We start from the raw sequence: 26,526 nt of genomic DNA, 5'->3' as shown, positions 1-26,526 counted from the left end.
TCTGTAAATGTCTGATTTCCTGCTTAGTAATGTTACAACACAGTTTGGATGAATCTCACTGAATTTATTTAGCGCCATGATTCGAGAACTAAGTGGTACTTTTGAGATAACCAAGGATCTTTAAAACTGATTAAGTATACAGTTTTCTAAATGCTTTTGTTGACATTGTCAACCAAATGTGTACCATTGTCATTTAAACATGCAGTAGGTCAATCAGTTGTCTATAGCAACTCAGACAAGACATATCACATTCATATACAAAAAACACATACACTGTGAAGGTAATTCCAACACTGACAAAATAACACAACACTAAATAATTAACAAAAAATCAGAGCAGACAATGAAACAAAAATGGGTACATCTACATAAAAATAGGCTAGTAAGTTGCTAATCAAAGGCCAAATAGATGTAAATAAAACACACCCATTCCTCTGCAAAATATAGGGCCCAGATATATCAATCCAACCTAAAATAACTAGCTATGGCACAAGCCATCTGGTCATGCTTTGCATCACCTCTTGTTGCCTCACAAAGACTAGAGCCGAACAACACTCACATTCATTATTTTCTGAACCCGTGTCTGAAGACAGTAACACTTTCTATGACACCTAGGTCTATATAATATATGTTATAATGTGCTTATAGCACTGTATAATCATAGTTATAATCACTCGTGAATATTCATTATAATTTACATCAATAATCATGACATATAATGCACGTAATAATATACGTATATTAAACATCGGTCCGCACTGCATGTTTAACCATGTGATATTAAAAAATAATTCTAAATTAAATCAAGAACCAACATTTTGGCAATAACTAGATAGCTAGCCAGTTTTAGCTGCTGCATTCAGCGGCCATTGGATGGTTTTACATTACCATATCCATCTGCCATCAGGGACTAGGTGGACAACTAGTGCATCTAGAGTGCAAGCGAATCTTGCACTCTAGATAAACATATTTATATAATTTCAACTCTCTGTGCGGACCTTTGTCTACCCTTCTGGCATTGAGACAGTACAAAAACACTGTAAACATGTGCCTTCATGTTTCAAACCACAGGTGTACTGATATGCTTCGGTACTTTTGTAGGTCATCATGGCAGAGCCATCTCCACCAAGAGGCACTACAAAGTAAGATGACCTGATATGTGAATTCAGGTCATTTTCACTGATGGCTGATAGACTGTCCGATTGTTCCCAAATGTCAATGTAAATGACTCTTATAAGTTCAGTTTATAAGGTGACTATTTCCTACAAGCCTTTATTTTGCTAGTTCCCGAAGATAACCATTTCCTTCAAGATTTTATTATATTAGTGTCTTTTTTAATGTTTTGGGACATTTATTTTGAAGCCCATCTGGCAAAAACCCTGCGTGTCAGCACGGGATCCACTTCAATTCTGATAGTGGTCTCAAGGATTCAGTGCATTTGTCAAGTACAGGCACATTCATCAACACCGAAGCAGAGTTTAGCCGGTAATGAAATGTTCCTCCTGGGCTACTGTATGGCTGGGTAGGCCTTAGCCCCTCCTACTTCCTGGTTCCCAATTTGTTTGGTCCATATATAACCCATACCATGAGCTGCGTCTTTCCCTCTCTCTGACTCCCAGGCTTCAGTAGGTGTGAACTTTAGTTTTTTAAATTGAGGCACATTTGCCATGGGTTTCACCCTTTGTCCCATTTTACTCTAGGTCCAGCTCTATAAAGATTCTCACTTCCCCGTCGAGCCTTCCGGATGGGGGTTGTGCAGTGAGCAGGCAGAAGAGGCGTGGACTGCCACTGCAGAAGTTATTTATTATTTAGATATAGCTAAATATTGTTTCTAGAGCTTTGAGATGCCACTTTTGGCTACAGTTGTTTACATTTTCTGTCTCGTTATATATTTGTTACACTATGCAATTGAAGAGCGAACATACAGTAGAAATTAAATTAATTTTGGTCATGCGCAGTTGCTTTACACATGACCACAACACTATGTTATGTGGACTACAGAACTGTCCCATGTTAGAACAGGACCATCTCCCTCCTTCAGACAGAAGTAGATAAGGGAAGCCAGTGCACTACTAGGTCATGGTCAGAGGATCCAATCAAGGGGACTGTGATTACTTGAACCATTAAAAACATCAATGTTTTTCATCCCTTGTATAAGTTACATATCACATCCTTGTCAGGCATGATTATGATATTCAAATCGTAAATAAAAAGTATATAAAGTATAAAAAGTATATATTTCTCTTCTACTTTGGGTTTCCTGTTTGGATTATCATTATCTACCTTGAAAACTGATGAGCATCTTCAGTCCCATTAATCATTTAGATATCCATTGTGTTTAAAGTAAATATGATGTGTGTGTGTGTGTGTGTGTGTGTGTGTGTGTGTGTGTGTGTGTGTGTGTGTGTGTGTGTGTGTGTGTGTGTGTGTGTGTGTGTGAGTGAGTGTGTGAGTGAGTGAGAGAGAGAGAGAGTCGCAACGCTGTAACAAACGTTGAGTCTGAAAAATAAAACTTCTAAAACTTTCCACAAACTGTATCTGTTTAAGTTTATAGAGGAAGATTTTAGAGAAGATCTTAAGTGTCAAACACAACCTTTCATTATTAAAGACTACTTTATTACTCTGTCGTATTATTTTTAACTAAGCAACCAATTTACTTCCTGTTTACATCAGCACATGCCCAGTGTACGTGAAGAGTCACGTGATATTCGTTTTCAGGCGCGTTAGTCTGGACGGAGATCATTTCGAAAACGATGCTGAAACGCCGTGTGGACAGAGATCGAAAACGTGGCCTTAGTTTATGTGCCTTACATTTCTACTGTGATGTGCCCTACTTACTAACAAAACTATATATGTGACATATGATTGTGTACGTAGGAGAGTGGTAACAGGACCATATGGGTTATCTCTGTCTTTGATAAGAGGGAGTAACTCAATGAGGGTGCAGCTGAGGCTGCGGAACCGCGCGTGTCTTCAGGGGGGGCTAAGCTAACTAGCTTAGCGGGGAGCCCGAACGGATTCAATTGTCCGGACAATAACCCCGCACATGATAGGATGCTTCGGAATTAACGGACAATGCATATAGTCCAAATCAATGTAATTAACACAATGACAAGAACAACTCACAAGAACCAGTCACATATATTTATATGACAACAAAGCAACAAATCAATCCAGCAAACCTGCAGCGCTAGAGCACGAGCCATTCATATTATTCATAAAAATTACACGATAGACAAATGAACACAGTAGAAACACTACTGCAGATGTAAAGACTCAAAATCAGTTAACTTACCACAGCTGCTCTTCACTTATAAAGTCCACTCAGGTCTCTCCAAAAGTTTTCAAAAGCACGTAGCTTGTGCGTGTCCTGTCCTGTAGCTGCCTTGGTTAGCGTAGCATAGCTCCAAACGGCTCCAAACACCAAGAGCTCAGTTACAAATGAAACGCATTCTTAGCCATAAAATGTGCAACGCTTCTCCGCCGCTGTCAGCCAGAAATACCATTCATACAAATCCTTCTCCATGCTGGGTCAGGGCTGCTAGCTGTGGGCTTGACCGACCCTTTGATACGATGTCCAGCTTTTCTGGAAATGTTCTTCTCGAGAAATCCATTTAAAAACGCTAAAAATGTCATGTCAATGTCATAACTTCTTACATATGCATCAACTTGAACTCTTACTAAACACTAAGATCTGCTAGATAGCTTTCTGTTGAACAAAAGTCACGCTGGCCCACTGACCAATCACGGCGCACCTTAATGCTGACGTACTTAGCAGGCTACCTGGGTAGCTCTGGCACGTCAAAGAATACACCCAACATGTCAAACTAAAGAGCTGATTGGTTGAAGACGATGACAATCAACAATATCGTCCCCATATACTTTAATCTGCAAAGTCTACCTAGAGGACCTCGGACCTCTCTCCTTACATAGAGACATAGAGGCTGAATGTGATTGGATAAGAGCTCTACTTAAAACAAGCTGCACTGGAAGCAGAGCAACTGAGGAAGACAGGAGCTGTGCAATGAGACAATAAGCTAATGGGAAAAAAAATTATAATACTTCTAGTGTATTTGTGAAAAATTATTAAATTATAAAATAGCTATAGCTGTGATTCTGTTTAGGCCAGCAGAGAAGGCTTAGCTGGCCTTGACGGCCCACCACTGATATAATTTAAAGTTACATAAAAATACACCCCATACAGTTTGCAAGAACAGGGAATTTTAAAATAACAGGCTGTAAACATGTATTTGTGCTGTAATGTTGGGCATTTTAACGTCTAAGGAGATTGACTCGCTTTTGGAGCCAGACATTTGATGAACTGCAGTTTTTGGCTGCATTTCTCATTTCTCAGCAGGAGAGGTCGCTGCTTGGAAAACACAGACAGATCCCTGATCATTATTTTCACTGCCATCCAGTGGTGTAAACTGCAATTTTTCAAACTGCAATTTTTCAAATCAAGTGACATTATATATACACATCAACAAATAATATCTTAGATTAGATATTAACAGCTTTCACAGCTACCAGGTCACTCAAAAACATATTTTGGAGCAATCAATACAAATATTTCTGTCCTGCCTTTTGGTGAGAGGTGTATGATTATCACAAGTATCTGAACACACAGATTGTGCAGTAAAATCTATGCAGTTACTTCTCTACAACATTAAACATTGATGACTAAATTGGCAACAATTGTTTTGTATATTATTGATATCTCTGGAACAGCTATGCCTCAAGATCATTTCACAATGGCCTAAAGTGCGTTATGGTGGAGGTATTTTTATCCAAAAGAGATAACCAGTTCAGAGAATGTAAAACCTAATTTACTGTGTGCCACATAATGTCAACACAGTGGACTGAGACTGTAGTCCACTGCTGCTTTCACAAGAATCTTGAGAACAACTTGTTCAAGTTCCGTGTTACAGCTCCTTATCACTGGCCAGGGGGCATAACTCTACAGTTTCTGGGTTATGCTTATGAATAATCATTGCAACTATATGATTATAATACAAAGGGTTCTAAACTATGTTTTAAATCTTTAATATTGACTGTTGATCATGAAGATTAGACTTAAGTCTGCTTAACAAATTATTTATTCAGGCCATAATTTGATGAGATTTTAATGTATTTCATGCAAAAGATGAACTTAGTAGTCAATTGAAATGTGCTGATGCAGATTTTATACAAACCTTTACAAAGGTGTCTCCTTAGCATTCACTGTAATGATACTTTTGGAAAACCTGGAAGTATTAATAAAGTCACAACTATATATTTATGTTTCACCTAAGAAGCAAATTACAAGATATTATTGGTGTTATGTTACAATCTGATTTTATTGTATTTTAAAATAAGTAGTTTATATTTAGACCCGTCACTGAAAAATTCAAGGATAGGAAAGCCTTATGAAACTATTTGCCCTATGCCTCTAAACGTACAGAGTGGACTTTGGAGCTGGGACAGCACTGTAATATATGTAAATCCCCACCTATAAAAGGCCAATGAGGAGGTTTGTATGAGTACTCACCAAAGGAGTAAAAAGGAGATTTGCGGAGAGTCCATGATGGGGGACTCAAAGCTCTGTCTTTTTCTCCTCCTAACCACACTAACCTTGGCTTGTATGTATTTTTTTTTAACTTTACATAACGCTTTATATTGGGGGTGCCATGAATGTATTACAATTGTACAAAGTAAAAACTCTTTTAAAAGTAAAATATTTTTCTTGCATGAGGAAACAACGTTTTTAATAAAATTTTCCTATGATTGTCTTTACAGATGCCCAAGAAGAGCAGGGAACTTGCCAGAGTAAGTTATGAGTATTTTCACATGTTAATTACACAACCTGGACATAATGTAAATGTTTATTACATTGCAGCTGTTCATGAAATGTACAATTTGGACTATATAGTAGGAGATAATATGCAAATTGAACTTTGACACTAGCTCACACATACATTTGTGCTGAGCAGCACATCACCACGCAAACGGTCACTAAGTACTCTGTGTATGCTGTCCACCGCTTCACTCGTTGCATTTTTACCTTAAAAATAAAAGCCCTTGACATACAGTATGTACCGCATCACTGATTACCAGGTGGAACTTCAATTCAGTCAGTGAATTTTGTGATGAAGCAAATTAACAAAACAGCTTTTAATATGTATTTATCACAAAAATGTATGCAAGTATCTATTGTGGATGTCCATCAGCCGACATTGATCTGGTACGTTTTGATTGCGCGACCACAATTACGTAATTAAGGGTGCATTTGGAATGTTTACATTTACAATTGTGAATGGTCTGTTGCATTTTTTTCCCTTACATTTCTGTATTAAAACACTATAAGATGTCTTTTCCATGTAGAACTTTTTTAATCATGGCTGAATTGTTGAAGCGAAACCGTACCTTCCTCAGAGTACTTGCAGCATACTAAAATCTAATATATAATCATTATCTTCTCTACCAGTAAACCAAAGGTACAAAGCCTACCACAAGTATGAATACTTGTACAAAGCTGAGTCCTTGAACGCTATCAAAGGTGCCTCAAATCTGAAGAATGGACCTAAGGCCACTTGCAAGGTACATGTCACTGTACTATGACAGCTAAATTACATAATTCTTCGTGCTATTAAATTGATTTATTCATTATCGTTTTACACTGTATCTGGGGAGCTAAAATAATCTTTTAAAACAGGTTGAAATTGAAGTACCTCAGACTTGTAATTTCATCGTCCGCACCACTGGCTGTAGCCTGAGTGAGGTGGTTGACATGGACGCAGAGGGAAACCCTGTGTTCGACCCTGCAACCAGCTCTGATGCCTTTGCTGCTGAAATGGAAAGGTACTTTATAGCAACAATTTTCCTAATCCAAGGCATCCAGTTGCATGAACGCACATTATGAAATGAAACACATTTTCAAAAGGACTTAATGTTAAAAGTCTCACATTTGATGTAGGTATCCTCTGAAGGTCGTGGTTGAGGGTGTGTACGATGTGAAACTATACCCCGAGGACGGTGAGACAACAACAATCCTGAACATCAAGAGGGGTATCATCTCTGCCCTGGCTGTGCCTCTGCTAGAAGAAGAAATGAATAAGAATATGGTAAGACTAACAACTTTCCTACAACACAATAAAAAGAATGTGACGGTAATTAAATCATATCAATATCTCGGTTAACATTTATTTCAGCCCACTATCCATGGTAATTGCAAGACCAGTTATTCTATCAACGCTAGAGAGGACATTGCAACTGACATCACCCTGAACAGGGACCTGTCCAGATGTGACAAATTTGTCCCATTGAGAGATCACACCAGTCCCTTGGCGCTTATCTCTGGCATGGTAAGATATCCAAGCAACACATGGGTTGGTCTGGTTTGAAATACTGACAACAACAAAAAAAAAAATTGTATTAAGCAACACTGCGGACCCAATTTTTCAGCAAACAAAAATCACATTACTGTACTAATTTGTCTAAATGACATGTAATCTCTATGCTGTGCAGTGTGAAAGCAAACTGCCACTGTACCCTTGGCTTTGGGTCCAGAAAAGCACTTAACAAATAAAATGTATTATTATTACTACCCTTAGCATCCACAATATTGTTAAAATCCTAAAACAAGAATCTTGCAGATAATCTTAATTATTTGTGTTTTAGCACTACCCTCTTGCCCAGCTGGTCAGAAGCACCCAGATCTGCAACTACAAGTTTGATAATGAGGAGAAACATATGACCTCAGGGTCCTGCACTGAGAAACATATACTCATTCCGTATTCTCACAAGTAAGTGCACCCTCACACTGCACTCTTTACTGTGCTTCATTATGTGAGTGGACATACAGATACGTCTTTTTCAAGAACTCTACTGTACTTTTCAACCTTGTGTTGTTTCCCCAGGGGAGAATATGGAGTTACCAATATTGGAAAGCAAGAACTGACTCTGGTTGAGGTTTCCACTCACAACGACAGAGTCTTTGACCGCAGTAAGCTTCTCTTCATACCTCTATTCCCTTTTTTGGGGCTATTTATTAAAATGGAATGAAAGATATGATGGACTCAATGCAAACATTTACTTGTGTATCACAGGTGACATTGTCAAGGGTCTTCACATGGACACTGTTGAGGATAAGAGTGTTATCCAGGACAAAGATGCAGGTCTCAACCTCCTGAGAGAACTGGCCACTCTGTCCGAGACTGAGGGTGATAGGAGGGCCCACCTCTTCCACAAGCTAGTCACCATGGTCCGCGGAATGAAGACTGAGACCCTGAGCTCCAGCATTCCTGAGGCTCTTGATGTGTCCCGTGTCCTGACCTACCAGGTTCTGGCCCAGTGTGGAACCCCTGAGTGCAGCAGCGCCATCATGCAGATCCTCAGGACTTTTGACACCTCCTCGCTCGAGGTAGATGCCGGTGTTTTTGCTATGGGACTCGTGTCCAATCCCTCTGCCCTCCTGATCCATGACATGCTCGAGATGGCCAAATACAAGCCCAGCAAGCCCATCATGTATGCCCTGAGCAATGCTGTCAAGAGGTGAGTGAAGTTAACCACACTTTATTCCAAGTTAAATAATATTTCAGCAAATGTTTTCCTTCTTTGCTTAAAATGGGATATGAATGATTGAATTCTAAATATTTATTCAACAGGTTTTACAAAGCTGAGGGAAAGCTGATCCCCGAGATTTACTCTGTTGCTGAGGCCATGGCTGCCCATTTGGGTGACTGCTCTGGTGATAAGGACAACACTTTCTTGACACTGAGAGTGGGTAACCTTCCTTATTAGTCACAATTCAAATGACTGCCAACACCAAGGAGCCAAATATCAATGTGTCCTTTGATTCCAGGTTGTTGGAAACATGGCTCCAGCTCTGGTATCTGCTGGCCCCGCACTCAGATCTGCTGTGATCCAGTGTGTGAACCAACCTGCTGCTTCCCTGGCTGTGCAGCAGGCTGCCATCCAAGTGTTCAGGCTGACTCCCGTCCCCGAAGAGGCAAGTTAAACTATTTCAAAGGTTTGAAAAACTATCAGAATATTTATTTCTACTGTATACTCATTTAATTGATGTCTATTGGTCACAGGGCAGAGAGGTTCTCATGCAGGTGCTTTTGGACAGCACCAGCCCCATGCAAAAACGTATTGCTGCATATCTGGTACTTATGAAGGACCCCCAGAGCACTGAACTGGCCCAGCTGGCTGATGCCTTGCCCAATGAGCAGGACAATCAAGTCAAGAGCTTTGTGATCTCCCACATTACCAACATTTTGTCCTCAACTGAGCCAGAGACTCAAGAGTAAGTGAAAAGAAGTTTAAAATGTATATTTATATTTCTTAAATTTGTTGTTTTACTACATGGTAAGTACGATTTGATCACCATCAGACGTTTAACAGTAATATTTGATTCTTTCCAACAGACTGAGGGAGAAGATTCAAGGTGCGCTGCAGGGTAATGAGGTCGGGGCCACAATGGACCCTACCAAGTTCTCTCGCAACTACAAAATCGGATCTGTGGAGGGCAACATGATCTTTGAGGGTACCAGTTATCTGCCCAAGGAGGTCATGCTTGAAATGACTCTGAAGGCATTTGGCTATGACATCGACATGATGGAGGTAAATATTTTGAGTTGTTTTCAACTAAATTGTGCTTTGAAACGATTTTTCAGTAAGCTGATTTGTGACAGTGAAAAATGTATCACCTTTACAGATTGGTATGGAGGGGAAAGGATTTGAGCCAACCATTGATGCCCTGTTTGGAAAGAATGGCTTCTTCCCCGACACTGCCCTGAAGACAATGTACTTTGTATCTGAAAACATGCCACTCAGAGTCAATGAGGTCCTGCAGAACATACTCCCTGCTCTGAAGAAGGACAGGATGAAGAGACAGGTACTCAGACCAATCTGTTTTGTACACATGACTAAAACAACTGTAATCATGATGAGCAATTTTTCAGTAAGGGAAAAGTATTCTAAGAAAGTGTGAACATCTATGTTCAGGCCTCCCAGAACCTGATGAGGGAGATTGGACGCAACCTCAACAAACTCGTGAGGGAATTGAAGACGGCACAGTCTCCAGAGGCAATGGTTTATCTGAGACTTTTGGGAAATGAGCTGGGATATCTGAGGACCAACGAAATGGAGGAGATGGCCTACTCTGCTGCCATGATGATTGACAGCATGTTCAAAATGTTCCCAACTGATGTAAGGACCTTTTTTTAAGAGCATAGTTGACAATCAAAGAATGATTTCATTAAGTGTTTCCTTGTCTATGATTTTAATGTCCCATGTGTGTCTTTATTTGCCACAGATCATGATGGCACTGATGACCAAGGCTGACAACACAATCTTTGCCCACTACATCTTCATGGACAATGAATTCTTCCTGCCGACTGTCACTGGTGTGCCTCTGAGGATTACAATGTCTGGTACTTTCACCCCTGGTATCAAGGGTGGACTTCAGGTTGCTCGTGACATGGTAATACTTGATAAATGTGTTTAAATTCCAGCAATATTTTTTCACAATGAATAGCATCAACACAACTCTTTATATTTCTCCCATGTGTCCACACAGAGTGAAGTCAACTTCATGCCCTCCGCTAGCATTGAGTTTGTATCTGAAATTGGCTCCTACATCCCTGAATATGTCAACTCTGGATTGGAGATGCACAGCAACTTTTTCCATGAAAGTGGGCTCAGGGCTAAGATCTCCATGGAACGTGACAATGTTAAGCTGACCATCCCTGCTCCAACAAGTCCAATTAAGCTCTTCAAAATGACGTAAGTCTAAGTAGAACTTTTGGAAAACGCAACAGGCAGGAAGTAATTTAGGGTATTTTATATCTTGGATTACAACAACTTAAACTTTTCTACATTTAGATTCAAACAGTTAAAGCTGCATTCTAACTTGTATACATTTCACATATAGAAACAGCCTGGTGGCAGTGACTGGATCAGAGGTGAAGACCATCCCCCCTATGGTGATGGACAAGGTTGATGTGCACGAGTGCACTCCTTTCTTCGCTGGAATGAAATACTGCACTGCTCTGCAGTACATTGATGTCTCTTCTCAGGAGACAACCCCCTACTTCCCCATCTGCGGAGACAGCCAGTGAGCAAGACTTTCCAAACCACCAGCATATAATTTTCTTTAAAAAAAAATGTAATGCTTATCAATATTGGCTAATTATCTGAATTATCTACAAAGATTTGCTGTGGAACTCCATCCTACTGGTGAAGTCACTGAGTACACTGCAACTGTTGCCTATGAGCTCCTGAGAGAGGGAGAAGAGGGACGGCAGAAGGTTGACTCTGTGAAGTTTGTTCTGAGGGCTGAAGGTAAAGTATAATATGAAAAGTATGATAACCCCTTTCTGTCTTCTTAGTGGCTCAGGTGGTCAAAAATGTTTACGGAGTTATGTAATATTAATATATTTGTTGGTCAACAACAGGTTCAGAGCCCACTGAAGCCAGAGCAATCATGAAATATAACAGAAGAAAGAATGTCATCACAGCTGACATCCAAATCCCTGACTACGATGTGGAGGCTGGACTCAGGCTGGGTGTTGTTGATGGAAACACCAAGGGCAAAGGAACTCACTCTATTTCTCTTGACTTAATTAACAAGAACATCCCTCAGCTCTCTCTTGTTGGCCGTGCCAAGTAAGAAATCAACCATAAATCCTCATTAACATTAATGTCATCCTTACAATTGACAGTACGCTAACTCACTGCCACATTTTTCAGTCTGAAGGCCATGAAGGAGGGTATGCTGCAAGTCCAACTTCTTGTCCCCTCAATCAATGCTGATGCCACCGTCACAGCCAACATGAAACGTGATGAGGAATTAGAATTGGAGCTTAAGAGCGAAATCAAGATCATGGCCGCAAACTGTGAGCAGAAAATCGCAATGAAATATGGTAATTTTCCAGTTATTTTACAGAATATTACATGCAAATTCATTTAATAGTTGCTTACTTTTTTGACAGTGTCAAATAAACCTGGGTCACATCCTGAATTGAGCTACACCTGGCATTTAAGAATTATGGTTCAAATTCAGGGCCCATAATGGGGCCATTTTGCCTCAGAGAAAATGCCAAATTTGATTCATTTGTAGAGCAATTTTATTCCCAGATTAAGTCTAACTGGGGGATTAAAGGAATATCACGTCAAGTTTTGGGATTCCATTCATTGTTCTCTATTGTTGCAGATGCCAGCAAATTTGAGGTTGAGTTCAAGTCTGATGTGAACACTGACACCACCAGCTTGCCAACTGCTGAGTATGGCAACCAACTTCTTGACATGCAGGTGGGGCAGACTGACATGAAAGTCCGTCACATCTTCAAGAAGTTTGTTGAGGTAGGAATCTTTCATTTCAAAAATATTCACAGTTTCTCTTTTGTTCTGATTTTTAATGTTGAGAATTAACAAAATACTGGGTATTGTTTTCTTAGGCAGGAAACAACTACATGGAAAAGTACGGTGCCGATTTACCTTACATTCAGAACTTCAGAGTGCCTGATATGCCTGAGATTTCCTTGCCAGAGACACTGTTCCTGAATACGTAAGTGAAAACCATTCTGAGGTGAAAGTTTAAAGTCACTGGCTTTTTTTTACAAAATATTTATTCATTTTACTTTTGTCCTTATAACAGTGAGGCAAAGGCTGTCTACTATTTCAACAACGAGCACTTCACCATTGATATCCCTCTACCTCTTGGAGGAAAGTCAACAGAAGAGCTTAACTTCCCACCAGCTTTGACCACACCTACCGTGTCTCTACCTCAGTTTGGACTGGAGATCGTCTCCATGGAAATTCCCATCCCAGAGCTTGTTGTCCCCGAGAGCTTTACTTTGTCCATTCCTCTTTTTGGAAAAGCTGAGGTGTCAACTCTGATGAAGAGCAACCTATATGACATGGAGGCCTCAATGGCTGCTGGGAAAGATGTTGTGGAAACACCAAGCTACTCAGCTAAGTTTGATGTGACAGGAACCTCCCCACTTGACATCCTCTCAATAAAGATTGAAGGTATTTCACAGTAAATATCATTCATGAAACCAGTTTTTGATTAATTGGTATCATTAATACACAGTTAAAATGATGCAATGTTTACTGTAGGTACAACAGTTTTCAGTTACAGTTTTCAACTCATACTGATGTGAAACAATGTGACAGAATTTTGGTTATAGTATCTGTTATCAAGCTATAAATCATCTGTTCTTCTTGTGTGCTTCATGTAGGCTCTGGAATGTTGGCCACTACTGATTCCATCAAGGCCGAATTGAAAAGCTCTTTGGGGCATAAATTCATTGAAGCCACGATTAGTATTGTTGAGGATGTAACCATCACAGACAAAATGAATTTGATGTCAAGCAGCAAGATTGAAGCCACAAGCCCATTGGGTCTTTATATTATACTAGAGCACACTGGCATGACTGGAATCAACACTGAAGAAATTTCTGCTGATAGCAACTTTGCGGGAACGTTAACGGCTGGAACCATGTATGGCAAAACCATTTCATCCCAGTCATTCACCATCTTCCCATTCAGGCCAGAAGCAAATATTGATACTACTGTTGAGTTTGACTCCACAATTGGTAAGATCCAGAACAAAATTGCTGCATCTCTTGCCAATGGTGAATTGTCAGTTGTGTCTAACACCAATGCCTTTGAAGACACTTTGACCCATGTTGCTGAGCTTTCCTTCAAAGACAGCAAGCTGTCCCTGAAATGTGATGCAAATGCCCTTGCTCTTGGTATGAAGATCCATAACCAGGCTGAATCCTCTGCTGGTGCTGGTGAAGTCCTCATGAGAATGGAGACAAATGCAGACCACTCTGAAAACCGTGTTTACTCTCTTTTGACTGCCTCTCTTGATGTCAATGGTCTGGCTGTGAACAGCGATGCCACCATGAAGCTCCTTGAAAATGAGGCTACTCACAAGGCTACCCTAAAAATTAACAAGGACGGTTTGATCACAAGTGGAACAACCACCCTCCAGAGCCCCCTGTCCTTGGAAAACACTTTCAACGCTGGGCTTGATGCTTCAATGGCTTCTCTATCCATTACCAACAAGGCTGCAATGCGTGACATCAAGGTTGATAATGCCAACACTCTGACCATCACTCTCTCTAGCCTTGACTTCAACTCAAAGGCTGAAGCCACCGCCAGTGAGTATGCCACTTACACTCATGATATCACCGTCGACATGAAACCCTACACTGCCTCTGCAAATGTTAAAAACAATCTGAACCTTCTGGCGGCCAGCTTCATTAATGAGGCTCAGCTGCAGGCAGAGCTCTACAAGATGGACCTGACTGGAAGCCTGAAAGCCATCTATGGTGCAGAAGAGATCAAGCACACCTATCAGGTAAATTATGCTGATATGATGGCAAATGCAAAATGCAGCACCACGGGAAAACTCTTGGGAACACACATGAGCCATAACACCGAGCTTGAGGTTGTCGGTCTTGCTGCCAGGTTCACCAATGACGCCCGCTTCAACTCACAGCCAATGCGCTTTGACCACACCATCCGTTGCAGCATTGTTCCTTTCGATTTCAACCTTGATGCCATTTTCAATGCTGATGGAGACATGACCATGTATGGAAAGCATAGTGCCCAGCTTTATGGCAAGTTCCTCCTTAAAGCACAACCCCTGGCTTTTGCTACCTCACATGAATGCAGAGCATCAATAAACCAGCAGCTAGACAACGGCTTTGCTCTTGAAACGGTTACTGACAACAGCATGGATACTTTTCTGTCACTCCAAGAGCAGAAGACCAGTTTTAGAATGAAGTCTAAATTGAATGACCACATTTTCATTCAGGATATGAGTGTTTACAACACTGTTGAAAGAACTGGAATTGAGGTTTCTGGTACCATCCTCACAAACATCCTCAACACAGACTCCACCGAGAACCAGGAATTCACCATCTCTGGCTTCCTCAAGTATGACAAGAGCACAGATAGTCACATAATTCAGTTTCCTACCATTGAAAGTCTTTCTACTCCCTTTGAAAGCATCAAAGTCCTTCTTGTACATGTTGCAGAGACATTGCAAAACTACAGTAACAATGAGGACATCAGGACTAAACTTGAGGCTCTTTCACAACATGTAAGTGAGTATTTTGCTCAATTGAACATAGAAGGCAACCTCATCCAGCTGAAACAGTACCTAAATGATTTTACCCAAAACTATGCCATCACCATGGAGGATGTGGAAGCCTCTTTGAGCAATCTGAAGATCATTGTAGAGAAACTGCTGGCTGATCTCACAGTTTACTTCCAACACTTCGCTGGTATGGTGAGAGAGATTATTGTTAGTGGCACCCTACCGGAAACCCTCATTCAGGAGATCCAGCAACAGCTGAATGCTATTAATGAGGAGTATGACATCAAGGCTATGGTAGTGTCTATGATTGATACAATAGGATACATTGTCCAGCAGATTAACTTGGAACAGCTTAAGGACAGCAGCATTGCATTCCTGCATGATATTGATGCCAAGTATGAAATCAAGGGCAAACTACAGACAGTCATGAGTGATATGAAACAAATGATTAAGACCTTTGACATGCAGAAATGTGTTGCTGAGCTGAAGAACTTCATTTCCTCCATCAACTTTAAAGCTCATATTGAGAAACTAGTGAGTCGGATTCCCACAGAGATTTTCAGCGATATAAAAGATTACATTAAGAAAATGTTTCAGGACCTTGACATACTAGGTAAGATCAACATATTCTATGCCAAGATGAGAGAGTTGATTGTTAAGTTTGAGATTGAAAAAAGGGTTGAGGCTGTCTTGGAAAAGGTTGCGGAGCTCATCAAGCAGTTCAGAATTGAGGAAACTATCAGGGCTGTGGCAAACATGGTGAAAGATGCAGACATCCCTACCAAATGCATGCAAGTCTTCCAGAGCGCTATTAACTATTTGAAAACAACTGAGGTTAAGGATATTATTTCACAGCTGAATTTATATATTGGCATTATTGAGCAGAAATTGAATTCATTTGATTATAAAGACTTTGTGGATCAATGCAATCAAATGATAACAAAGTACAGTGCTCATGTAAATGACCTGATCAGGTTTCTTGAAATCCCCCAGAAACTTAAGGCAACAAGACTTTTTGCAAACGTTGTCTTATCCTCTGTCAGGAGTTCTTTGGAACAAGTGAGAGAAATTCAAATTGCAGAATTTATGAAAAAAGTGAAGGATTTATTTGACCAGGTTGTGTTAAATAATATGAAGGGATTTGCTGAAATTATAAAACAAAAAATTGCAAAACTGGATGTCAATGCTGAAATTACCTCTTATCTGCAGTTGACAAGGAATTGCTATACTGAGTTCATAACCATTTCCACTGATATTTTCACCAGTATGGTTGAGATCATTAAGAAGGTGGCACCTCAGCAAAAAATTGTCAGTGAGGTATTGCAGATAATTGAGGGACTCATTACTGGACTGATGAAAGCTGAGCTGAACATGCCATCCTTCACCATTCCTCTCACTGATCTTGTTGTGCCTTCCGTGAAGTTCAGCATAGATAAGCTCCACCAGTTTGAAATCCCATCACAGCTGGACATCCCTGAGTTCACTATCTTGGGCTTCCACACTGTGCAAGCCACCATTATCTCAACTAATGAAATTAAGCAAAGAATTATTGACTTAATTGATTTCCTTCTCAACTTCGAGATGAAGATGTTTGATATGGGTGCTTCGTTTGGAGACCTGACTATGAACTACCTTCCTGCCCTGCCTGAGTTTTCACTTCCTGAGATTACTGTACCCGAGTTCTCCTTTCCCACTCTTCCTCATGTTCCAGCAGAAAACCTTATAAACACTCTCCAACTCCCACCATTTCAGCTGCCAATCATTCCCAGTGAGGTCAGGATTCCAGGATTTGGTAAACTCAGTTATGAGATAAAAGTTAACTCCCCCATCTACACTATTAGGAATGGTGCTGAAGTCCAGAGCTCTCTTGATGTAGATGAGACTCCTCAGCTGACAGCTTTTCTGACTTCCCAAGGAACATCCCTCAGCTTTGAAATCCTTAACTTCAACCTGGATTCCACTGCTCGTATTGCTGTTCCCAAGGGGTATCGTGTGATTGCTGCTGAGACCTTTAAGTTCACTCACAATTTTCTTGAGTTGGACCACCATGCATCTGTAACATTTTATGACTTCTCAGCACAGGCCTCAGCCAAGACCATAGTGAAGGCCAACACAGCACCATACAATGCTGAGCTTTTAAATGAAGCTTTCTTAGCTACTAAGGGTGGTTTATCTGCCACTATTGACACTTCCTATAAACATGTGCTCAACCTCCCCATCATGGGCATCACTGGTGAGATATCTGTAACTCAAAAAAACATGGCCCGACAGGAAGGTACTTCTCTTACAATAACTGTTGGAAATCAGGGTACTACCACCTTCAACTCTTACGACAGTACACACAAGAGTGACCTGGAAGTCACTGTCAATCCAAGTACAGTCAAGTTGATCTTCATTAGTAACACAGATACATTCCTTTTGAAGATGAGACAGACCCTGAGTGCTGACTTTGACATCTTCAGATATTTCAAGTTTGATGTTCGCTCTGAAGCAGAAGGCCCATCAATCAAAAATAACCTTTTAGTGGGATCGGTTTATGCCAATCTGCATGACACAAAGCTTGAGCTGAAGGCAACCCACAGCACAGATTTAATAGGTATCTTTAATGGAGCCCTATACAATGTGATCGATTTTTCTCTCAGCCCCAAAGAGGTTGTGTTCAGCCTTCAGAACAAGGGAAACACCAAGGTCAATGTCAATGATGCTCTTAATGCCAAAATTGATCTCCAGAATGATTACGTCGCAACATTCAGCCCTGACATGCAACATATGAACATTGTAGCTCTGGCCCGTTTCAATCAATACAAACAGTTCTGGAACTTCACGGTAAACAACAATGAGAGGGAAGTTGTCATCCTTGCTGCTGTAGAAGGGGAAGCAAACCTTGATTTCCTGACTAAACCAATCAGCATTCCTGAGATGTATATTCCATTTGTTGACTCACATACCCCAGCTATTAGTGATATTGACTTGTATGACCAAACCGGGCTGAAACACATTTTGACTACCACTGACCAGGCTGTTAATGTGGATGCCAAGATTGTTTACCAGAAAAGCCAGGCTGCCCCCCTTGTTGATATGATGGGTCTGATCCAGATTCCCTCATTGGGTAATCTGATTACAGAGATGTCTGTCAAGTCTGCCATCATTAATCTAAATGTCAATGCTGGACTGTATGCTGAGGATGATCTCGTGTTCCGTCTGGGAGCTACCACAGCCTCTGTGTTTGAGGGTCTAAAAGCCAAACTTGATGGTACCACTAGTCTGACCACCAAGAGAGGAATCAAGTTGGCCAATTCCCTGTCCTTTGAGAATCCTCACATTGAAGGCACTCATGACAGCACCATCAGTATGAGTACTGAGACATTTGAAACTGCTCTATCCGTGGCTACTGTTGCAAAGATTGCCCTGCCTATACTCAACCTTGAAGCAAACCAAAATTTGGTTGCAGATACCAAAACCCAAGCAAATGCTGTCTCTACTTTTTGGATGAAGGGAAACCTCAACCTCCCTGTGATCAATGCTGTTGGAAAGGCCGAGGCTGACCACAGTCTGAAGCTGGAGGGAGGATTTAAGCATGTTTCCATGGAGTCGTTTACTAAGTTAAACATAGACGGCACAATGCTTGAAGACTGTCTAGTTTGGGGAGTCCTGGATAATGATGTCAATCTGTATCTGAATAATGATGGCCTACGCTCCACCTCCAAGGTTATTGCTGATGCCAAACTTAACTACGGCACCACCAAAATCATTGCCATGGATGTAAATGACAATCTTGCTGTTGAAGCCTCCCTAAATCGTGTGTATGCAGTGCTGAAATATACTGGCAACAACGAGGCAAACCTATTCCGTTTCAACACCATGGGGAAGCATATTGCCCAGGCAACCATCGACTTTGCACCAACCTCTTCCTTGACTGCTGATATGGAGATTAACATATCTCAGCAAAGCAGCCTGGGTGACCTCATCATCTTTCAGAAGACCATTACTGAAGTGACAGCCGCCAAGCAAAAGATCTTTACAAATAGCAAGTTCGTCAGCCCACTGTACACTACAAATGTTGCAGCTGAAGTAGAAGGCAGTGCTCCTGTCTTCAAAGTCAACTTTAGGTCCTCTGCGACCTCTGCCATTGTCTTCTTGGAATATGACCTGGACTGTAAGTTGTTTTTTTTTGCATATAATATAACTTTTACATTTGAAGCAAAAGCATCATTAACTATTTACTGTACTTAACTAAAGTCTATGTGCCTCCTCAGCTTCCATTTCCATAAACTTTCAATATGCTGACATAAGCCTGACTGGGAAGGCAGTTTTCACCCACACTGATCTGACAATGGTCATTGAACACATTCTTTCCCATACACCGAGGTAACAGTTATCAGCACTGTGTGAGATACGTTTTGGAATTTAAAGTTGTAATTTCACTTATTACTCCAGATCACACACTTTTTGACATGTATCCTAAGAAACGATAAGATGAAAGATATTGCCAATTATTTTCTGTAAATTGTTCTGTTTCGTGGGTGAAGTAGCTTTCTTTACTACAGAAAATTGACACATTATTCCTGCCTGTCTCTACAGTGACACTCGCCTCACCCTGATTGTGGACATGACCAGCCCTGCCTTCACTGACATGAACTTGCGTTGTGCTGTCCGCAAAGATGGAATCAGTGCCACAATTTCTATCCCATCTACTGGCTTTCTGGGTCTTCAGCTACATGGCAGGGCCCCATCTCAAATGAATGCCAGGCTTTATGGCCGTTATGCTGTAAGGAGCTCATACTGCTATTATATTTGCAGACAATGATCAAGAGTTTTACGTCTCATTTTATGTTTTTACTGTTTAACAGTCTGATCCTGGGAAGGATGTTGATGTCGTCACCATCAAAGCTACTGCCAAGGATGCTGATAAAATGAATCTGAAGATGATCATCAACATGGAGGTCCCTGACATCATGATTAGCGGACTACAGGAAAGACTTCCTGCCATCACCTCTTGTTTGTCTAGCTTTGCTGCGAAATACGAACTGTTTAAACATGCTCCTCAGCTGAAGAATATTATTATTTACTATACTGACGAGGTCCACAACATTGCAAACAAACATGCCCCACATCTGAGCCAGGTGTCCATCCTCTTTAGGAACACTGTTGCTCAGTACCAGAAGACTGTTCAAGTCTTCCTGGATGATGCCATCAAGGTCCTGAGGGAGACACAAGTCAAACTGCCTGGCTCTGAGGAGATGACCCCTCTCATTGAGGTGCTCAATAAGGTGACCAACAGCATTACTACTGTGCTGGAGAAGACAATACATCTGGTGGCTGTTAATTTAGAGTATTTTCTCAGTGCCATGTTTGGCATGGTCCGAAAAATTCAGGTCACTATGCCCATTGGTGATGTCATGGCTGGAGCCAAAATAATTGACGAGATTAGGGACTGGTTAAAGGATATGCCTAATCATCCTATAGTAGATCTTCTGAAGCACTTTGATAGTCTAGACATGTTCCTGGAGAAACTGGGTAACACCTTAAAATTATTTGTTGACAAAGCTCAAGACTTTGTTGACAACACCCTAAAGTCTGATGTCATGGATGCCATTGCTGTCTACATAAATGCTTTCTATGACATGCATGTCAGCTTACTGAAAACAATCAGCAAGTATGCAAACACAGCTGTTGACACTTGGTCTATAAATGACAGCATTAATTACATTCTGGATATTTTCAGATCTGTAGTGAATCAATTTGACCACAATGTTACGGACTATCTGCAGCAGGTTCCTGCTCAATACAGGTCTTATATAAAAATGAAGGGAAGAAAACTTGAGATTAATATTTGATTCCACTTTCACCAATAAGCTAAAAGATTGAAATGCTACTCCTTGAATTGCTACAGCATTATCTTAACATAAATGTGTAAGTGTTCAAAATACTAAAAAAGACAACATAGATGAACAAATTCTAGATGAAGGGAAGCTATATCCGTTATATTTAAACATAGATGGATAGATATGCACAGAACAATGACATTACATGGAACAACGGTGCATATAACAACCTGTATAGTATGTGTGTTGCATGTCTCATTTTTCTATCTCTGTGTTGGATAGTGGTGTGAAATAAAGTGTTTATTAAATCCTGTTGTGCAGCAATTCTTTATTTCCCCCCAATGTTTAAGGACACTACTTACTTCGGCATGAAAATGAACAACTAATTGTAGATTTTTTATGCCTATAAACCACAATGCATGCATATTGTATATTACAATATAAACATTAGCTTGCAGCACTGCGCCACTGAGATTAACTTTTGTCAGATGCCCCTGTTATTTATTGTTGTCACTTGAAAGCCTGCAATGGAAGAGGAATGGCTGATTTGTGAAGATGAAATGAGGAGTTGTCTGTACAATATCTCCTGATGTTGATACAAAAACCTAAACAAGGTGGCAGCCAGAGTTAGACTTCCTCCTTGCCTGTCATTTTGACAGAAAGGGTTGTAAAAATTCCATCATAATCTATTTTTACTCGCCATTTAAATTTTAAAAATATAATAACACACAGTCTAAAGGTGTATTTTAAGAAGGAGTCTGTGATTCTAATCCAATACACTTTATGTCAAATTCAGCGAATATTGCTTCACAGCCTGCTAGCCGTCCGTTCTGTGTGTGCAATGAAAAAAAAGTTGGTCATAACCAGCCCTAGCTTTCAAAGTTCAAAGCTTCTATTGAGGGTTTTCGAATGAAGTTTTCTAATTCCTACAGTTACAAGAAATTATCATTCTTATTGGTAAATGAAGACTTGTGACCTAATAAATTCTCATCAGAACTCCGGCCCACCTTCAACCAGAGCAGAGGTGTAATCAGCCTGAATAACTCAAAACACCTGTGTAGGTATTCAGGGGCTTTAAACTGTACATTTGATAAATGTGCTCTCTGTAGCCTATATTGGAGATCAGATTCATGAACAGGCCAACAAATGCAATGTCTATTAGCAGCCAGAGGAGGGCACTGGAACATATGATTTATAAACCATTGAATACTAAAATGATATGACTGTGAGAATCTGCATGTTGGTGAATCAATAGTTACCAAAACCAGACAGTACTTTTGTGGTTTTTGGGGCTGGGAACTATCTCGTATGGTCCTGTAGTTTTATGAAGACATTGCCTAATGTCGTTACCCATTTGGTAAAACCGTGAATGGCAGAAATGCCTGCATGTGTGCATTGATTAGCAGATTTTGTTCTGCATATAACTTAGCTTCCAGCTTTATTATATCACAATTTTCTTTTTTATAAAATGAATGATTCAAAATGAGTCAAAACAGGGATAGGCACGTTCAGCTGAACCCCTGATTGAGCTTTTGAGGAACATTGTCAGAAACTGAAACCTTTGACCCATGATTATCTCTAATAAATAGTACTAGAACATGTTATCAACTAGTTCCTGAAGATACAAGGAGATACTAGTCAGATGTAGCTATGTTTTTTCAGCGTGTCACATTCAAAAGTGTAGTTGTAAAGAGTTTCCACATACAGTCTATGCACGCAATTTGTTGTCTGTACAGAAATACTTGAGAACAACATAAATTGCTTAAGTAACACGCCTACAGCATGCCAGCTCTTATGTAATGTCATGCAATAAATGAAATCCTAACCCAGCCCCAACATGTATGATGCATTCTGGAAGCTCAACACTGAAAGCTAGGCCCATTAATATTGGTTCATTGTCAGTTATGCAATTTCTAAAGCCTGCTGTTTGCCAACAGACAAACAAACACAGATATGTAGAATTACACATTAACTGATGGGAGCAACAATAAGATAACTCAACAACATGTTTACCAGCCTCTACTTTGGTGCTCAGATACGCATTTATATAATAGTCAAGTCATGATTTTCAGCACCTTGAGGGACTCATTTGCACCCACAACCACTGGGAAAACCAGAACCAGAACTCTCCGTCTAAACACTGTCACAACAGTCTCGGCTCAACACCAGTCTTGCAAAACCCATCTGCACATTCAAAGTACAGGTGAGAGGCACACAAGGACACAGCATTAGATAGTTGTTCTGTTGTTAAGCACTGTCCTGATTGGAACAGAGCTCTTAAGATTATGAGAAGGAATCTGGTGGTTCTTGCAAGAAGCACAATGTTCCAACGTTGAGGCTTCCAGACACAGACACACGCACACGTACACACACACACACACACACACACACACACACACACACACACACACACACACACACACACACACACAAAGAAGTTAACCGGGCAGCAAGCTGTCTGAATATATTGATATGGCCATGTTGGTAGTTGAAAAGTAGCATCCTTGCCTTTTAACTTATCAAGCTATCTAAATGATTTTTAATCACTATTCATTTATTTATCTTGAACGATAAAGTTAGAGGCCCCCACCGGAAGGGTCACCTGACCACACCGCAGGAAGAAACAACTAAAAAACAACCACCCAGAAAATGAAATGTCCTACTCAGGTGCAATCACTTTACCAGAGGCTAAATGTGTTGAATTTGAATTTCGAATTCAAATTCAAATTCAAAGTAGATTTAGATGCATATTGAGGAGACAATAACAACTTGTGAAAATAAGTGTAGCTGATGATACTGCCAAGTATTGTCAATTAAGTTTAGATCATTTTTTTAAAATGATATAGCTACGTGATGGTGTCACGAATATGCAAAATCACGTGGCCTAATAAATCTGACGACTTTTCCCATTGAAAACAACTAACGAAACTGTAACCCTCTACACCTGGTAACACCTGTGAGAGTAGGGGTAGCTCAAACCACTTCAGCCTAATGCAGCATACGTTTTTAAACCATAGTTTTTCACACAAGCATGGTTTTCCACAAATAAAGAACAGGGCCTCAGCCCTTTGTGTCTCGTGCACAGCCTCGTTTTATGGCGCGCTAACTACATAGCGTTAACACTTATTCAAATGAATCAGTCAACTCACTTTGTCTTTGACTCCAGCACGATGTTGGTCGAATACTGTTTCTGTTGTTTTAACATACTCCCATACAGCAACTTAGGCTGTAAATGAAATGTTCTTGCATACGCTCATTGGCTTTTATTTTGATATACTCGTACTTCCGGTCTTGCTTTGCGACTCTCTTCAAGAGAATAACGAGGGGATTTGCAAAGTCGGCTCGTGATTTGAATTTGGTTCTCAAACTATCAAAACGTCAAAACATACACGGACGTGTCCCCGTCGATATAACGCCGATGGAGATGCCAGTTGAGTAAGTAGCCGTTAAAGTTAGTCCAAAATTATAGCCGCAGTGGCAGGAAATAAGGACATTGTTATCCCTTTCCTTTAAAAATCAGGTATGAAAGTCTTATATTGCCAGTTAAAAAAGTAAAGTGTTTAAAGATGTGTTTCATCCCACCTGCAAACATCTGCATAGTTGTCATAGAAGATACTGCATGAAGTGAAACCAGACAAAAAACGTTTGTAATGCTCATCTTTTAGCCACCCCATTTTATATCAATGAACAATTAAACCAATACATACAATGTCATCATAACCTTCAGGTATGGTAGGCTTTGTTGCACCGCTGTTGTATTAGACAGCATTAGTTTTGGTTAGGTGTAAAAGCCAAATATTTAGGCCTAGAATATCCCTCAAATATGGAAACGTCATACACATTTTCACACAGGACTCAGCAGCTGTGATTAGCGATTGGTCTAAAAATTGTTGTGCAAATCCAAGGTTTCATACAGCAAATCCTCATTATTTAGATATTTGTTGACGCTTGTCCACACACTTTTTATATCTGGTCGTGATTTGAAAATATGACTTGTGGTTTTTTTTATCACAACAACCCCAGAAAAAGGCTCATTTTAGAACTGCCCTATTAATTGTCCCACAATTTCTTTGTATTAGTATAACTCTATATTATAACCATTTGCTCCAGGCCCAGTGAGATATGTTGTAGGTGCTGTAGTCACTGTACCTTCTGCTGTTGTGACTCTTGTGCAACTTCAGGATTCTTCTGCCTGATTACTTATCTTGAGTTTACCTCTGTTCTAATTCTGATCAAACAGCTGTCCTGGACATCTCTTAGTAAGTTAAAGGTTAACCAAGCATGTTAAGACACCTGTCTTTTTGATCAACAAAAAATGAACACACAAATGTACTGCTCGACTGTAACATTAAATCCAGTGTGTGAAAGAACTTTGCTTCACTGTACCTTTTTCTTTTGAGTAAATTTAACATTAAGGAACAGCGTCTGAGCCACAGTGAGTTATTAAGCCAAGCATAGAGGCCTACTTTTGAATAGCAGGATATATCGTAGAATAAATAATACCTGAACCTGACAAAGGCAGTCATGTACTTTCTGTGAAATTCTAATTATATTGAGCCACAAAGAAAAGTCATACACATCATTTTAGACTGAAATAAGGCTTTAGCTATCTCTGGAGTGATTTTATGTAAATGTTTGTTGCTTCTCATCGGTATCAGATTCTACAGTTAAGTAAATGTACCAATATAACTCTAAAAAAAAAGTACTTCCATGAGTACGCAAAGTTTTACTCGGGTCGGCATGACATAGATTTCGTCATCAGAGGGTGTATGTGAAGACTCTGTGTACTGCCAATTTGTTGTGACCGTGGGGGCAGTCCACACCGCCACTGCAAAGTGCAAAGTGGTAGTAGTGTAGCACTTGGCTCGACTCTGCGATAAGCCATTATGGAAGCCATTGTAAATATTGGGTTTTCAGAGCGCGTTTCTGTGTGAAAGGCTCTTAAGTCCTGAAAAATGTTACCGTAAAAGTGTATAAGTATTATCAGGTCAAATGTACTTAAAGTATCAAAAGTAAAACTATTCAATTTCTAAAAATGGCCCCTGTGAGCGTACGTACGATACAGTATTACTCATGCATTCTTGTTCAAGCAGCACGTTACTCCTGTGGTTGGTTGAGGTGGAGCTAATTGTCAACTATTTTAGGGATGCTTGCAAAATACTGGTTGAACTGTGCCCACCACAGTCACCCAGAGCTCAAAATGACACTTCCAAATGTCTTGTTTTTTTTTCTGACCCACTGTCCAAAGTGATTCAGTTGACTGTAATTTAAGAAAAGGAATAGACTTTGTTTGTGGGAGACATTTTGACTTCCCATAGCAGGAAATGCCCAACCCACTAATAACGCTAAAAATGACTGTGTTCCATTGAGGTGTTCCAGTAAGCCATGTCAGTTAGACACAATGCGCTATGGCAGGCCTCAGGAACTGGCACACCTAAATGGTATGCAGCCATTGTTAATGTCAGATGTTACGCCTGTGCTTAAAATATTAAAATAAATGATGATATTGTGTGATATTTCAAATCTGATCATTAGCATGGCATGAAACAGCCTAAAAAAAGATCATATAGGATCATAAAAGAGCCGATGCTATAGCTTTAA

At 40.2% G+C, this 26,526-nt stretch overlaps 1 protein-coding gene across 1 annotated transcript; it reads left to right on the top strand.

Moving 5' to 3' along the window:
* The first annotated feature begins 5,560 nt into the window (after nt 1-5,560).
* LOC137892299 (apolipoprotein B-100-like) lies at nt 5,561-21,063 on the top strand. The gene is made up of 28 exons (XM_068737336.1): nt 5,561-5,618; nt 5,776-5,805; nt 6,464-6,576; nt 6,692-6,837; nt 6,953-7,100; nt 7,188-7,340; nt 7,657-7,781; nt 7,896-7,981; nt 8,085-8,529; nt 8,643-8,757; nt 8,840-8,986; nt 9,075-9,286; nt 9,408-9,603; nt 9,698-9,877; nt 9,988-10,191; nt 10,298-10,465; nt 10,562-10,767; nt 10,916-11,098; nt 11,195-11,325; nt 11,439-11,649; nt 11,734-11,906; nt 12,197-12,345; nt 12,441-12,550; nt 12,641-13,014; nt 13,227-19,256; nt 19,357-19,468; nt 19,682-19,868; nt 19,951-21,063. Exons 1-28 carry the CDS (start codon nt 5,561-5,563, stop codon nt 20,935-20,937), a joined length of 11,379 nt encoding a protein of 3,792 aa, XP_068593437.1. The 3' UTR covers nt 20,938-21,063.
* The last annotated feature ends 5,463 nt before the right edge of the window (nt 21,064-26,526 follow it).

Source organism: Cebidichthys violaceus, unplaced genomic scaffold (assembly GCF_023349555.1).
Source record: "Cebidichthys violaceus isolate CVI_PGR_0920_01 unplaced genomic scaffold, fCebVio1.0.p SCAF_78, whole genome shotgun sequence".
Taxonomy (NCBI): Eukaryota; Metazoa; Chordata; class Actinopteri; order Perciformes; family Stichaeidae; genus Cebidichthys; species Cebidichthys violaceus.
Note: the sequence above shows the minus strand (reverse complement) of the source record. Positions and strands in the feature narration are given on the sequence as shown.

Coding starts and splice junctions, on each gene's coding strand:
- LOC137892299 (XM_068737336.1), top strand. CDS start 5,561: ATGATGGGGGACTCAAAGCTCTGTCTTTTTCTCCTCCTAACCACACTA. Junction 8,987..9,074: donor TGACTCCCGTCCCCGAAGAG/GCAAGTTAAACT, acceptor TATTGGTCACAG/GGCAGAGAGGTTCTCATGCA. Junction 12,551..12,640: donor GAGACACTGTTCCTGAATAC/GTAAGTGAAAAC, acceptor TCCTTATAACAG/TGAGGCAAAGGCTGTCTACT.